This window comes from Colletotrichum destructivum, chromosome 7, assembly GCF_034447905.1.
Source record: "Colletotrichum destructivum chromosome 7, complete sequence".
Taxonomy (NCBI): domain Eukaryota; kingdom Fungi; phylum Ascomycota; class Sordariomycetes; order Glomerellales; family Glomerellaceae; genus Colletotrichum; species Colletotrichum destructivum.
Window position 1 is genome coordinate 3721713 of NC_085902.1, and position 14789 is coordinate 3736501.

The following is a 14789-nucleotide window of genomic DNA, read 5'->3' on the forward strand; positions in this document are numbered from 1 at the left end:
TTCAGCTGGGGCAGAATCCGAGATCCAAGGAAACTCATGTCCTGTCCATGATGTTCGCCCATGACACACACACACCTCTTCTAGAAACAACGAGTCCGAAAGAGACCCATACACATATAATGTTAAGCTAACAAATGGCCCGTGGCGTGCATGATGACTCTCAATTCTCCGTTCCCTACTCGTACAGATTCCCACTCGTGTACTTGAGCCCCGTGTCGCACGCAACAGTGACGACCACCTTTCCGGGACCGAGTTCTTTCGCCAGCGCGAGCGCAGCGACAACATTGAGCCCCGTCGAAGTGCCGGCCAAGATGCCCTCCTCCTTCGCGAGCCTGCGGCACATCTCCCGCGCCTCCTGCTCGGGGTACGCGCGAACCTCGTCGTACAAGGCTCTGTCGAGCAGAGGCGGGACGAACCCGGGCCCGATGCCTTCGATGCCGTGAGTGCCCCCCTTCCCCTGCGTCAGAAGCGGCGCTGACGCCGGCTCAAGAACGACCACGCGCGTAGAGGGACGCGTAGCCTTGAGAACCGTCGACGTGCCCATGGCCATGCCGGCTCCCCCGATAGCGGCACAGAAGGCGTCGATCCCCTGGGGGAACTGCGCGACGAGCTCCTCGCCGAGCGTCCTGTAGCCCACGATGCAGTCCCTGTTGTTGAACTGGTCCGCCGCGTAGTGCCCCTCGTTCTCCGCCACGATGGTCTTGGCCCGTCCGACGATGGAGGCGAAGAGCTCCGGCGTGATCTTGCCGTCGGGGCTGTGGACGTTCTCGACGACGGCCCCGAACGCCGCCATCGTCCGCAGCTTCTCCCTGGCGAACGCGTTGGAGCAGACGGCGACGAACCGGTACCCCTTGAGGCTGCATACAAAGGCGAGGGACGAGCCCGTGCTGCCGCCGGTGGCCTCGACGACGGTCGACCCCGGCCGTATGTCCCCCCGGCGCTCGGCCTCCTCGATGATGGCTCGCGCCAGGCGGTCCTTGTACGACCCCGTCGGGTTGAGGGACTCGAGCTTTACATACACGTCGGCGCATCCCTCCGGCACCATGCGGCGGAGGCGCACGCATGGCGTGTTGCCGATGGCGTCAAGGACGGTGTCGACGGGGGGCGGGGCGCGTGTTCCAGCCATGGTCAAGAGAAGTAGGGACAACGGTGAGTTTGAGAATCGCATTCAACGGTGTGATGAACGCAACGCAAGAAGACATTCTCACTTATTATGTAGCCATCAACCCCCCCCCCCAGTCGCTCAATGAGCCCTTCTGTCAACACGAAGTGGGGGGTTGATAAGGAATCGGCCTGTCCACGCCCTTTGAGGGACAATGGCTGGAACTTGTGTAGTGCTTACGGATAATTGTGACGGAACGCCAGAAAATCGGTTAAGATTGCTGGTTCTACTAACGTGAAACCCAACCGAATCCAGCAGTTAAGACTAATTACACAAGAACAGAAACAAATAGCCGTAAATAGCCCAGTTCTCGTACTACATCCTTTTCTCGTGCTGTTAAGTCAACAAGGGAGCTCATTTTAAAACACACACAGTACACGTCAAAGGACCATACCTGGAACCTACTCTAGGCGGGTTATTGTGTTGAACCCTGGAAGAGTTGAGTCTTAGTATGCCCTCAAGTAGTTCGACTCCTCAAAGAGACAGTCACCTCCAATAACGGAGTCTGGACGCTTCGTGGCTGAGACTGTCAACGGGCTCAGGCAACCCGAAGGTCTGCATCGGTAGCCTCATTTCAAGTTTCATATCTAATTGCTTGTTCTACAGTGATTGATGAAGATGGTCAGTCTCATTTCGCTGAACTCCAAGGCGATCGCTGGTCTAGTCACATGAGCTCCAATACTTGCAACATTGATTATCGTAAGAACTCGGAAACTCACGGCATCATGCTTCTAGATATATGCGCGTTAGTCACTGAAACCAGGGTCGAACAAACTACGTTCGGGGATCTGAATCACAAGCCAGAGTCCACCGTTGCTGCGTGGTTTCAAACTCAAGTGACGTGAACCCCGACAATCAGCTGGTTTACGAGACGGCCGATAATTAGATGGAGACAAAAGGGTTCCCATACACGACGCGCTCAATTCGCACAAGCCGTTCGTTTAGGTGTTGAGACGGGGCCGTGGGTTTCGCTGTCAGTGTGGTTCGCGTCGGCATCAGAGCGGCGAGCGCACTGCCGCAAACGCGGGGATGTGTGAGACGTCCCGGGGCTGCAGAACAAAACAGTTCCATGAAACCCCTTCCTTAGTCTGAGTGTATATGTAATGAGAGCTTATAACTGCCTTGAGGACGTGCTTCGATAGACCCTTGGCTCTTGGTATTGCGAACGATCCTTCTTGGCTACAGAGCTAGCATCGTTGTTGACCTATCGAATCAACATCCTTCCAATCAACCATCCGTAAGAGCAGAAACAGACACAATGGGTTCTAAAGGCGAATATTCAGTTCCCCAAGAGGCGGAGGCCGTCTTCCAGCACGGCATCCTCAGCAATCCTCTGATGAAGGACTTGCCCAGCGACCTCAAGTCTCTGAGCCAACACGTCAAGTTCGAGGGCTCGCCCAGCCCGAGCGTGCCCATCAACTGGAAGTTCGCAGAGAGCATCTCGGCCCTGAAGGCCTTGGAGGCGACCATGGTCAATCGCCTGCTCCAGAAGAAGTACAATGCCGCACCGGTAGACGTCACCATCAACACGTAAGCAGCTCTTCAAACCAAGGGGCATCGAGAGATGCGCTTTTCTTCCGGCAACTGACGCCAAATAGTGACCACGCGAGCTTGTTCTACTTTTCACCCTTAATTGCCCAGCTCATCGGCAAAGACGGCAAGTTCACGCCCATGGCGCTCATGAACTTCGTGCCCGAGGCAATGAAGATGTTTCCCGAGACGGACAAGCACCGGACCGCAGCGAGCCTCCACAGAGCGCTTATCACCAACATGTATAAGACGAAGGATGGCCGATGCTACGAGGTTCATGGCAAGTCTCCTCTCATAAGACTTGGTCGTGAATTCTGCTGACACCCTCGCCACGCAACAGGAGGCATCAACCCGGACCCGACCTTCAAGGCCCTGGGCTTGCCCGAGGACGGCCGAGCAGACGACACTTACGACACCGTCTTCGAGAGGATCCAGAAGGTCGTTTCCCAGATGGACTCAAAGGACCTCGACGAGCTCCTGAACGAGAAGGCCAAGCAGTCCGGAACGGTCGCCATGTCCTCGGACGAGTACTTCGCGAGCGAGCAAGGCCAGGCGAACAGCAAAGTCGGCCTGTTCGAGATCAACAAGGACGAAAAGTCGTCGCAGCCCGCCGCCTGGTGGCCCGAGAACGACAAGCTCCCCTCCTCGACCAAGAGGCCCCTCGCCGGCCTGAAGATCGTTGACCTGACCCGCATCATCGCGGCGCCCGTCGTCTCCCGCGACCTCGCTGAGATGGGCGCGAGCGTCATGCGTGTCACGTCGTCCAACATCACCGACATGTCCTCGCTGCACCCCGATCTCAACTGGGGCAAGTGGAACTGCCACCTGGACCTGACCAAGGAGGAGGACAAGGAGAAGCTGAGGGCTCTGATTCGGGATGCCGATGTTGTTGTGGACGGGTACAGGCCGGGGGCCATGGAGAGGCACGGCTTCGGCCGACAGGACGTCTTTGACCTGGTCAAGGACCGCCAGCGTGGTATCATTCACCTCCGCGAGAACTGCTACGGGTGGCATGGGCCTTGGCAGAAACGAGGCGGATGGCAGCAGATCAGCGATGCCGTGAGTTTGGGACGCTTGAGGGTCATGGGGAGAATTGCACTGACATCTTTTTCTAGTGCTGCGGCGTATCGTTGGCTTACGGGCAGGCTATGGGCCTCGACGAGGCGGTTACACCCGTCTTCCCCAACTCTGACTACTGGTGAGATATTTTGAATCTCTTCGTGCAGATAGAGCCACGCTAACTTGGGCAAACAGCGCTGGCGTGTGTGGCAGCACAGCCGTCCTGGACGCCTTGATGAGGCGTGCCGAACACGGTGGCAGCTATGGTGTTGACGTGAGTTGTGAACCCAGTCCAACACCTTCTTTACCTCGAGAACACCTGGCTAACTCTAGTCAACCACGCAGATCTCCCTCAACTACTACTCGCAGTGGCTCGTCCGGTCATGCGGGACATACCCCGAGCCTGTGTGGAAGGAGGTCTGGGAACGCCACGGCTCGCCCGTCTTCCGCCATTTCCACACGATGGCCCAGACCGTCCCGCTCATGTCGAAGCTGCTCCAGGACCACGACACCAAGACGCTCTTCCAGCCGCAGTTCTTCGAGATGCGCACGTCCAAGGCCGTGGACGGCACGTTCTGGGTCGTCAAGCCGGTTTTGCAGTTCAAGAACGGCGCTGTGGAGATGAGGTACAATGTGGGCACGAGGGGCAATGGCGTCGATGAGCCGGTCTGGCCGGCGGACTTATCCGTGGAAGTGGTAAAGAAGTAAAGGTGGCGAATGTGTTTTGCCGCATACTGAATTCAGCACGATCTTTTTGTCTGAGGATAAGTTGAAGGGAGGCCTATCTCTCACAGTATCCATAACGGAGAAGACCATGTCTGCTCTAGAATGACTTGTACGAGATTTGAATTGCGAGTATCTGGTAGAAACACCCTACCCATAGCACTTAAATAAAAGCAACGGCCAGAAACGGGGGCGATTGAGTCTTGAACCTACGTCCTCCTCAACTGTCTTGGCCAGTGACGTTGCCAACATCCATCCTGCTATCAATTTCGCCTTGGGCAAAGATTCTGCGCATCAGTCAGGGGTCATTTCCATGTGTCAAACCCCAAACTTGGGCAGAGAATTGGGCCAGTCTCCTCGCGGTGCCTTGTCATAATCTTGGTACGACGGGTTTCTCTGGATCTGGCAAGACGGACAGCTGTCTTTTGATATTGATTTCGTAATGTGCCGAGATTTTCTTGTACCCCAGTCCGCTTTTAGTGCCTTCTTCGAGGACTAATGTGTCTGCGCGAGTCTCGAGATAGAACTTGAGGTATATAAGGCCAGTGACATAGTTGCCACTCCTCATACAGCAATGGAAACCTCTTCGATCATGGCTCTCCACTCCTCCCACATGGTCTCCGCATACGTCTCATTCTGCAAGACTTCGAGACCGGTCAATGCTAGAATCTTGGCAGTCTGGATGGCTGATTCATGGGCAAAGTCCTATCAATTCATCAGCGAAGACCCTCACATCAATCAGGTGCTGCCCGTCACACTTACAGTTCCGGCGAGTTCCCGGAAACCCGCGTTGTGCACCGGAGCAGTTCCACCGACAGGGAAGCCGACCTGGATAGCCGGGAGGAACCACGACACGTTGCCCTATACACCAACGTCAATCAAGACTCTACATCAAGCGCGAATGGGCTGTGTGCGTACCTGATCAGACGACGCAGAAGCTCCCCCATCCCGTCGCGACTCCTCGGGAGAAGACACGGTGAAGTTGGCCGTCTCCGGGTCATCGGCCGGGTTGAGATACTTCATCTGGTGTTCGTAAAAAGTGCTCGCCAGTTGGAAGCTCGGGTTCTGGTCCCAGTAGTCCTGGAAGGCGGAGATCTCCACCGTCGTGTTCGTGCCGTTGCCGGACGCGTACAGGATGGATTCAACCTGGCTGAGGACAACATCGCGTCGGGGCCTAAGCGTTCTGAGTTAGCTGTAGGTTTCCAAGGGGGTTCGCGGCGGACACGAATCCGACGGTGGCGGACTTGCCTGGTGTTGCCTCGCACGCCCCATTGACTTTCAATGTAGTCGGGGATGATGTTTGCCACGGACCATCCTTTGGTGACGACGTGGTGAATCCTGTCAGAGGGCTGAAGCTGTTGGCGAAAAAGACCGGCCATCTGATACGCAGCAACGAAGCCGTCCAGTGCATTCTGGCCGGCCCAAGGGGCTGCGGCAGCGTGGGCGGCAACTATCACAGAGCCACGGTAAGACGAAAGCTAGACAAGAGAAGAGCCCGAGATGGCTGTGAGTCGCGACGTTACCTCCGGTCCAAGAGACATTGCCTCGCCAAGAGGCCAGAGTCCTGCCCCAAGCAGCGTAGTTGTTGTTGCCTGGGTGAGCCATCAAGCTACAGTCGAGGCCATCGTACGCGCCAGCTTCAAGCATCTTGACCTTGCCACCACCGCCTTCCTCTGCGGGGGTACCCAGAAGACTACGGTATTCCGCGGTGTTAGCTCGCTGCTCGAAGTTTGAGTAGATGCAGGCCTGTCTGTGTACTCACACCACCGAGCCTTTCACGTTGCCGTTCTCAAGTGCCTCCTTCACACCAATGGCGGCCGCAACACCGACGGTGGCGATGAGGTTGTGTCCGCAGGCGTGTCCCAGGCCCGGGAGGGCGTCGAACTCGGAGTTGAACGACACGGCGCGTCCTGGGCCGTTAGAGAACTCGGCCCGGAATGCGGTGGTCAGGTTGTAGGCACTGCGGGTGACGTTGAATCCCTGCTCCTCGAGGTAGTCTGTGAGGACCTTGTGCGCGTGGACTTCCTGGTACCCGATCTCCGGGTTTTCCCAGATCTTGATGATGACGTTAGAAAGAAATGTTCGATGGGTCTCTTTTCCAGACTGCCGTTGGACGGAGAAGCATTACCTCGGTGTTGATTGTTCTCAGGCCGTCGTTCTTGGCGTCGATGGCAGCAAAGACTTGGTCGGCCAGCTCTTGTCCATTGGCAGACGAGGGGAGCAGAGTGGCCGACGCGAGGAACGCGAGGGCGGCTTTCCGGAGGGACTGCATCATTGCCGTGTTGAAGACACAGATGCTTCTTATTTGGCGGTATAGCGGGACATGACCAAGGTTACGTTTTCATTTTATAGCAAGATAGAACTTTCTTTTAAACTTGACCACTGGATCCAGTTTTCCTTTCTTGCCAGGGAAAGCATTCTGCAATAAACTGACTTACTAGACAGTCTCATCATACCTCAGTCACGGTTAATCGCAACACTCCGATATCGTATCAACCAAGCTCTTGGCATATGGGGTTGATGCGTCTTGGCAACGGAAGAGTGGTATTTCGTAGGTATGCCCCTGTTACCCGCGGGCCGCAAGTCGGCTGGTGGTAAACCCGCTTGCTTAATTGATCATGGTTGATACTACGTCTTAGCCGACGATCGGGTAAACTAACCAAGACTTTGGTGGGGAATCCACTATCTTAATACGTTGTTGGAATAGACACTTCTCAACGAACACGGAAAGCGTGTTCATGGAATCAGGGTGTTGGCCTCTAGCTGGCTTTGGTGACGGCGCTTTTGGGAATAACCTCACGCTTTGCGCTAACCGCCGGTTGATGATGTGCTGTTGCAGCCCGGATTCAAGGAATAGCATCTATGGATTAGATACTATTGCCCCTAGTGCTTTGGAAAGTAAACTGGCACTTATACATACCTACATCTTAAGGTTTACCGCTCACTCACTCTTCCCTCCCGTGTCAGTATGAGAAAATGATCAGTTGAGTGATTGCACTTAAACAATCAGCTTACACAAATGAAGTGACCGCCAGGGTTCTCTCCAACTCTCCACCATGATACAAAATCTAGAGCGCGTCGTTCTTCAGCTATTGTCTCAAGGTTTCAAACTCAAGCAGAGTAAAGTTGTTAGTGTAAGCAGCCTTTATAACCAACTGTTCTCCAGCACCAAACTGGATAACAGCCCTCCAGATCCAGACTTCCATCCTGACGAACTTTCCCGCGGTGGCCGGTACAAAACCGTCGTGCACCTACGTCTGCCATCCGTACGTCGAGACCTCCGGCGCGACAATGCGTTTAGCGGCGGGTTCAAGCCAAGGCAGCTCTCCTGGAGCTTGTCCAGAATGAGCGCCTTGTTGGAGCCAGTAATGCGAGTCTGACTGGCAGCGTCTGGTTGCAATCGTTGTTGAACTTTTCTAAATAATAATAATAATAATAATGGTCAAATCCCTTCGGATATTCCAGGCTCTTCCTTTGCTCAACAAACAGAGGCCCTCCTGCGTGACATATACTGCGAATTTACCCGTCATCAGCACGCGGACGCCAACTGGAAGCTTTAGCACGGCACAACACACCTTGCCTTCAATTATGCGGGATCTCTCTCAAGCCCGCTGAAGTTTCCAAGAATATGAACCATCGTCAGAAAGCTCTTTTATTGTACGAGGAGACCTCGATTTTGTCCATCCGTGCCGTCTTGTCATCTTGGTAGTCTGTCATTGAGGCGTCCTCTTGTCACTGCTGGGCCATCCTCCTAATCATGGAGACCTAGCATACTGTACGTGGAGTGTACAATATGACAAAGCTTCCGAGACCGTTACTCATGCGACAAACGGCTCCATGCCATTTCGGTGAACTCTGGCTTGGGAATGCCGCCTCGGCGCAAACTACCCCGTAGACCATCACTCAAGCCTTCGAACGGCGCCACGCATGTCAAGTGAGGAGTCCCTTTGGCGGCAATGAACCATAGTACCATGGTTCAGACAGCCGGTGCCTACCAGACAACTTTTCCGTACATCATGTCACATTGGCGATTATTTCAATGGTATTGCTGCCGTCTGGGCCTTCCGCGTCCGCTCCGACCGGGAAGTGGCTTCCGAGTCGCTTATCCCTCTGGCTTTTGCATCGACGATGATGCAGCCTTTGGGCTTCCAATCCATGGCGAAGAGCGTTTGAGAAGGATGGCCCTCTTTCGGTCGGTACACAGGGAAGTGATAGGAGTTAGGTACCCCATTCAGAGCTAGCGAGTGTGCTCAGAGAAGACCGCATCTTTGGGGAAACTTTGTCCATTTTGAGAGTGCCCGTTGCCTATTTTGTCAATCTGACCAACAACAACAGGTTTTGCCAATCGGCACTGGCCTTACCAGTATTAAATTTCGCCATACGGAGACCACATCAAACTAGCAAGAACCTTCTCGTCCGTCTTCTGTCGGTGGGCGTCAACTCAAATGCGAGCTCGATCTCCGAGAGTCACATGCTGTTCTCTACAAGAATTGTGTCGTAAGATAGAGAGAGAGAGAGAGAGAGATGATTCATCCAGGGGTCTCCTGCTGCCGGCATTGAGTAGTAATATACGGTAGGGGGTGCCTTTGCTGCGGCCGAAGCGGAGGCCGCGTGGGGCTTTGAGTTATTGTCATATTGACAACTAACGAACCCAAGGTTTCATACTTGACTAAGTTGACTTTTCATCCCAAGCATGCTATTGTGGTTGTGAATAGTATTGGTCTATTATCTTTTTGGAACACAGCGTGATTCTCACGTTCAAAGTCGCTGGGTACAAGCCCAAACTTGTAATCCATTTCTGGTCTGGAACGCGGATTCCAACTCACGTGGTATCAAAAAGAGGTAGGTCTTCAATCTTAACAAATGGGAAAGGTTGTCAAACTTGCAGGGTTGCCGCGGCATAATGCCAGAGTCCCGAACTTTACAGTACGGTTTGTAGGGGTTCCGACTTCTCTCTGTCTCGGGAGCTGGCGGCCCGGTGGGGTTGTGGTGAGTCCGAGAAAGACGAGTCCAGGGCATTTCGGACACCTGAACATGCCGATGGCCGACATTTAATGCGAACGAACGGTGGAAAGCCACCGACGCCCGTCCCCTTCGATGCCCCGGTGTCTCCATCCCCCCACGATTTGGGCGTCAACACAGGTCACGCTGCAGCTTCGCCGCGTCGGCGAGATGGATATCAGAGAAGACCCCGGTTGCCGGCTGGGCCATGCTCAATTGAAGGCGCAGAAACTGTGTACAGCCTCATAGTTGTTGCAGAAGACAGTATGGCTTCGCCGCTGAGTCAGCTCGTTGGTTGAGAACCATAAAGATCAAGGGAACAACCACCCAATGGTCGAGTATGTCGTTTCTCTATCATCTTCGTTAATAGTCAGTCTGTCAGTCTGTCCTACTGAGAAAGTTACAATGGCAGCCCTACCCGAAACATCCTCGCCCGCTCTCTACGTCGACGAAGACTGCAACTTCAAAGTCATTCACCATGTCCCGGTCCCCGAGCTCGTGGACGGCGAAGTCGTTATAAAAGTACTTTACTCGGGAGTGAACCCTGCTGACATCAAGCACGGCCTGGGTCTGGGCATCCGCTCCACGACCCTCGGCTACGACTTTTGCGGCCGTGTGGTGCATGCGGGACCGACCTCCGAGTACAGGGCCGGCGAGCTCGTGGCCGGATACACGCCCACGGGGTTCGGCAGGCCCTTGAGATACGGCACCCACAAGCCGATTCTGAGCTGCCCGGAGGACATGATGTTCAAGGTGCCGGAGAACCTGCCGCCGACGCACGCCGCCAGCCTGACGACGGTCCTCACGACGGCGGCCGACGGGCTGTACAACATTTTCGGATACTCGCCGCCTGGCGAGAAGCCACAAGACGGGTTCAAGCCCGGCCCGTTGCTGATCTGGGGCGCGTCGGCCAGCGTCGGGCTATGCATGGTGCAGCTGGCCCGCGCAAGCGGCGCGTCTCCCATTATCGTCACGGCGTCGCCTTCGAGGCACGAGCTCCTGAAAAAGCTCGGAGCGACGCATTGTTTCGATTACAGGTCGCCGGACATCGCGTCCCGCATTAGTGCGGCCGTCGAGGAGTTGAAGGCGGGGCCGATCCTCTATGCGGCCGACTGCGCCGGGTCTTATGGGGAGGTCACCTCGGCGGCGCAGATGGAGGCATGCGTCGGCGACGATGCCATCCTACTGTCGGTCGTGAAGCATCAGGGAACACGGTACAAGATGCCGCTGGCGTCGGCGAACAAGGACGTCACTATCCGGTTCGGCAACGGGCCTGTCATCACGATTCCAGCCCGGATGGAGGCTTGGAAGAAGATGTCGACAGCGTTGGCATGGGCCGTTAGCACGTACGGCACGGAATTCCAGCTTCCGTCGGTGGAGGTGTTCAAAGGCTCTGCGGAGGAGGCGTTGGAGGAGGTGAAGAAGGTGGCTGACCAGGGCAAGTTTGGCAAGCTCGTCCTGGAGCAGCCGTTGGCGTGAGCACTGCATTAAGGGCTGGATTTACTGTCGATAACATACGCTGTGCATGGGACTCACATAGTCAAGAGACAAAAAGTCAACAGGCTGATGAATGTCTACAACGTGCACAACAGCGAAGCCCGGCGCATATGTACAGCTGTCCGGGATCGGGCCCGTCCCGCGGCGGGGCGTCATGATGCCGGGTCCCTTCGGCAGAGGCAAGCCGATGATAAGTACGTATTCCCGGCCAACCTCCGGTTCCGCGCCGGTCCGGCTTCCGGCAGGCTTATCTCGGCCCAATCATGTATGCGTATAGCCGCCATGTCCCACAATATCCACTCCGGGTCGGCAGCACGAAGGCCGCGCTCGGCTCCTCGATCGGCTCAGCTGCAGCTGAATCTGTCCTATGTACGTACTGCGTACCATGCATGTGCGATGGTTTGGTGCCACACGGAAATAAGTCGCCACCAACAGAATCCGGCAGAATTTCTTATCTTTCTGTCTATCTATCTGTCTGTCTGTCTGTCTGTTCATCTGTTATCTGGCTGTCCGTCTTTCTGTTGGCTCATCTTCGACACACCCACTCACTATCCGGCATTCGGTTCTCATCCTCTCACTCATTCTTCCACTCACACACGTATGCATGCACACCCTCTCGCTCACTCACTCACTCAGGCAGTGGTGGCGCTCCACTGATTTCGCTTTTGACGAGTTCCCAAAGGCGGAGGAGGGAGAGGGCCGCCCCATCGTTCTTCTGACGGAATAGCGGGGATTCCGCACGTCTTTCGTCTTCCGCAGCGGTCGACGGCCGAATCCTTTTCCCAAGCCAAGTAATCCCAGCAATCCGGAGAACGATAGCAGAACTCAAAGCGAATTTTCTTCCTTTAACCGCATTGTTCCTCCTGATCCGATCCTCCCCCCCCTTCCCCCTCGTTCTCTCAACCCAACCCTCCACCCGTTCAGACCACCTTCCCGGTTCCGTCAGTGTTTTTTGTCTCCTTGAACCTCCCAAAGCAGAAAAAGACGAACGGACTCTCTGCTGGCCCACGTAATTGCGCGATCGCGAAACCGACCTTGTGACTGAGGAACCTTACCCATTCCCGTTCCATCCACACATCCACAACAAATCCACCCCGATGGCCGCAGATGCAGACGAACGGACGCCCCTCCTCAAGTCCGGCGCCGGCGCCGTGAAGCGGGTCGGCCGCAGCCTGTGGTCCCCGGCGAACCGGATCTTGTTTGCTGGGTTCCTCGTGTCGCTGACACTAGGACTTACTCAAGTCCCGTATGTAGTGCCACCCAATGTTTGTGGAGAGAGAGAGAGAGAGAGAGAGAGAGAGAGAGGAGAGAAAGGGTGTTTGTGTGTGTGTGTGTTTTTGTTTGCGTGAGGGAGTAAGAGAGAGAGACACACACAGAAAGGAAGAGAGAGGATATGTGGCATCATGGAAATTTGCTGACGCCCCCCCCCGCAGCATCATCTACGTCTTCCGCGTCATGGCTTGCGAGACCTTCTACGGCACCCATGCGCCCTTTGACGGCCCTGCCGCCAACATGTGCCACCGTCGCGAGATCGACGCCAACACGGCCCGCCAGGTCTCCATTCTCGGCATGACCACCTCCGTCTGCGGCATCCTAAACCTGTTCATTTGCGGCGACCTCATCAAGCGCTGGGGCACCCGCTGGGCCCTCATCAGCCAGACCGCCCTGCTCGGCATCCGCGTCTCGTGTCAGATCATCGCCGTCTCGGCCGGCGGGCAGCGGGGCATCGACCTGATGCAGTACACCCAGCTCATCGGTATCGTCGGTGGGCCGCGGGGCTACATGTGAGTGTGAAACCGCAAAAACATTCCAGCCGACGGGGGGAACCGCGGGGGACCGCGGAAGGGGGCAGCAGAACGGGCACTAATGCAGTGATGATCGTCAGGCTCGTGCTCAACACCGCCGTTGCAGAGGTGGTAGAAAGAAGAAAGCATACCGGTGTCTTTGGCCGGCTGCAGGGCGCCGTCATGATCGGTACCGCCATCGGCTACCTCCGTGAGTTAAACCCCCCTCTCGACCGTCTCGTCTCGTCTCGTCTCGTCTCTATCCCCTTCCCCCAACTTTTGGCTGATGATCAGTCCAGTGGGAGGCGTTCTGGGCGATGTATTTGGTATTTCCAGCCCCTTCATTACCGCCGTCGGCTGCTTCGCCGTCACCACGGTATACGGCGCCATCTTGTGGCCTGCGTCGCCCGAGCAGACCGACGAGGCGGCGAGCAAGACGACGCCTGGTGCCTCGGGCTTCCTAGCCCCGATCAAAGTCCTCATGCCTCAAAAGTACCGTCTTGAATCCGGAAAGGTGGTCAGGAACTACGGCCTCGTCTTCCTGGCTCTCGGCATCTTCTTTGGCGTGGTAAGTCCCAGATTTGGAACATCCAAGAGAGTAGAGGGCTTATGCCTTCCAAGAGAGAGCAGTTTTGCTGACCGACGATGAATCACAGTTCGCCACGGGCTACGCCCCGATCTTGATCCAGATGTACGCAACGGCCCGCTTCAACTTCGGCACCACGGAGAACGGCATCCTCATGTCGGGCAACTCGTGGATCCGGGGCATCTTTCTCATGTTCATCTTCCCGGAGATCATCGACGGCGGAAGACGGTGGTTCGCCGCGTCGTCCCACTCGGGCGCCCTCCACAAGACGCTCTCCGAAGAGGAGCGCAGCCTCATCCCGACCCATGCCGAGGACATGGACCCGGCGCCCGGCCTGATGAACGCCGCGGAACCGACCAAGGCGCCGCCCGAGGAGGAGGACGAGGACAGCACGTTTGACCTGTTCTTCCTGCGGTGGAGCTTGGTGGTGGACGGCATCGTCACGTCTCTTGCTGCGTGGGCGACGGAGGGGTGGCATGTCTATGCCGGTACGTTGCGGCTGGCCGCTTCACAGCGCCGAGAAGCATATTCTTTGGAGTATGACACTGACATAAGGTACAGCTGCTTTTCTGCTGCCGTTCGCCTCTGGATCAGCGCCGGCCGCCAAGGGCGTCATCACGGAGATGTGCCCGCCTCACATGCGTCAGGACGCTCTGAGCGCCATCACCCTCGTCGAGAGCGCGGCGACACTGACGACGCAGGGCATCTTTGGCTTGATATTTGCCACGCTATCCGAGATCGGCAAGCCCAACCTGACATTCTTCGTCAACGCGGTGAGTGTTTCCCCTCCCTTTCCAGGCAATGCTTCTTCTCTGCCGACAGTTGCTGAATGATCCTTTTGCGCAGGCTCTCGCGGTCGTCGCCGTTGGTATTCTGCTGCTGGCGCACTACCCTCCCGCGGAAGCCACGAGAATCGAGAACAAAGAGCCCCAAGAGAATAGCAGTGTTCGAGGCTAGTTGTGCTGGCAACTCATGGGTCAAGATGCATCGATGCTTCCGACTTCGACCATTGGGGGGGTAACTAACTGCATTAGCGATCTTGGGGCCGCTCTCATGGTTTATGGAGCATAGGGGAAAGTAAAAAAAAGGGGAGTTTCTCCCTGTAAAAGTTTTGGTATTTGCCACTCACACGCAGCTGAATAGCATCTGGGTTTCTTAAGGGCTGTCCAGCAGATGGCACCGTTAGAGATCTAGGGAGGTATTAATGTCCATTGGTGAGTTGGACAAGTGTAACTTAGAGGAAGTAACATGGTGCCCGCGGGTTAAGTATATACACAGTATGGGCAAACAGGGAAATTCAGTCACGCATCTTGTCTGATATCTTGCATCTTGGAGCCAGTGCAAGGACCCAGACATAGACAACCCAGTGCCGATAGTCTAGACTTGGAAACAGATAGAAAGGCCGCAGATCGACAAGTGAATGATGACCAGCAGTGATAAGAGACGC

The 14789-nt window shown here is 55.8% G+C and overlaps 6 protein-coding genes across 6 annotated transcripts; 3 read left to right on the top strand and 3 right to left on the bottom strand.

Annotated features, from left to right (window-relative positions):
- Nucleotides 1-175: 175 nt before the first annotated feature.
- Nucleotides 176-1126, bottom strand: CDEST_11701 (Putative tryptophan synthase beta chain-like, PALP domain-containing protein; the record flags this gene model as incomplete). The annotated part of the gene is made up of 1 exon (XM_062927857.1): nt 176-1126. The coding sequence occupies one exon, from the start codon at nt 1124-1126 to the stop codon at nt 176-178; it is 951 nt and encodes a 316-aa protein (XP_062783908.1).
- Nucleotides 1127-2420: 1294 nt separating this feature from the next.
- Nucleotides 2421-4459, top strand: CDEST_11702 (Putative CoA-transferase family III; the record flags this gene model as incomplete). Its single annotated transcript, XM_062927858.1, has 6 exons — nt 2421-2692; nt 2761-2999; nt 3033-3751; nt 3808-3890; nt 3947-4025; nt 4097-4459. 6 exons carry the CDS (start codon nt 2421-2423, stop codon nt 4457-4459), a joined length of 1755 nt encoding a protein of 584 aa, XP_062783909.1.
- A 118-nt stretch (nt 4460-4577) lies between these two features.
- Nucleotides 4578-6866, bottom strand: CDEST_11703 (Putative peptidase M20, xaa-Arg dipeptidase, bacterial exopeptidase dimerization). Its single transcript, XM_062927859.1, has 7 exons — nt 6603-6866; nt 6237-6529; nt 5998-6167; nt 5723-5924; nt 5393-5648; nt 5237-5335; nt 4578-5179 (listed from the first exon to the last, which is right to left on the bottom strand). The coding sequence occupies exons 1-7, from the start codon at nt 6747-6749 to the stop codon at nt 5039-5041; spliced, it is 1308 nt and encodes a 435-aa protein (XP_062783910.1). The 5' UTR covers nt 6750-6866; the 3' UTR covers nt 4578-5038.
- Nucleotides 6867-8288: 1422 nt separating this feature from the next.
- On the bottom strand, nt 8289-8447 carry CDEST_11704 (uncharacterized protein; the record flags this gene model as incomplete). The annotated part of the gene is made up of 1 exon (XM_062927860.1): nt 8289-8447. One exon carries the CDS (start codon nt 8445-8447, stop codon nt 8289-8291), a length of 159 nt encoding a protein of 52 aa, XP_062783911.1.
- Nucleotides 8448-9880: 1433 nt separating this feature from the next.
- On the top strand, nt 9881-10954 carry CDEST_11705 (Putative GroES-like superfamily, alcohol dehydrogenase-like, NAD(P)-binding domain superfamily; the record flags this gene model as incomplete). Its single annotated transcript, XM_062927861.1, has 1 exon — nt 9881-10954. The coding sequence occupies one exon, from the start codon at nt 9881-9883 to the stop codon at nt 10952-10954; it is 1074 nt and encodes a 357-aa protein (XP_062783912.1).
- A 465-nt stretch (nt 10955-11419) lies between these two features.
- CDEST_11706 (Putative major facilitator superfamily, MFS transporter superfamily) lies at nt 11420-14748 on the top strand. The gene is made up of 7 exons (XM_062927862.1): nt 11420-12218; nt 12406-12756; nt 12858-12967; nt 13056-13324; nt 13413-13830; nt 13904-14115; nt 14189-14748. The coding sequence occupies exons 1-7, from the start codon at nt 12070-12072 to the stop codon at nt 14297-14299; spliced, it is 1620 nt and encodes a 539-aa protein (XP_062783913.1). The 5' UTR covers nt 11420-12069; the 3' UTR covers nt 14300-14748.
- The last annotated feature ends 41 nt before the right edge of the window (nt 14749-14789 follow it).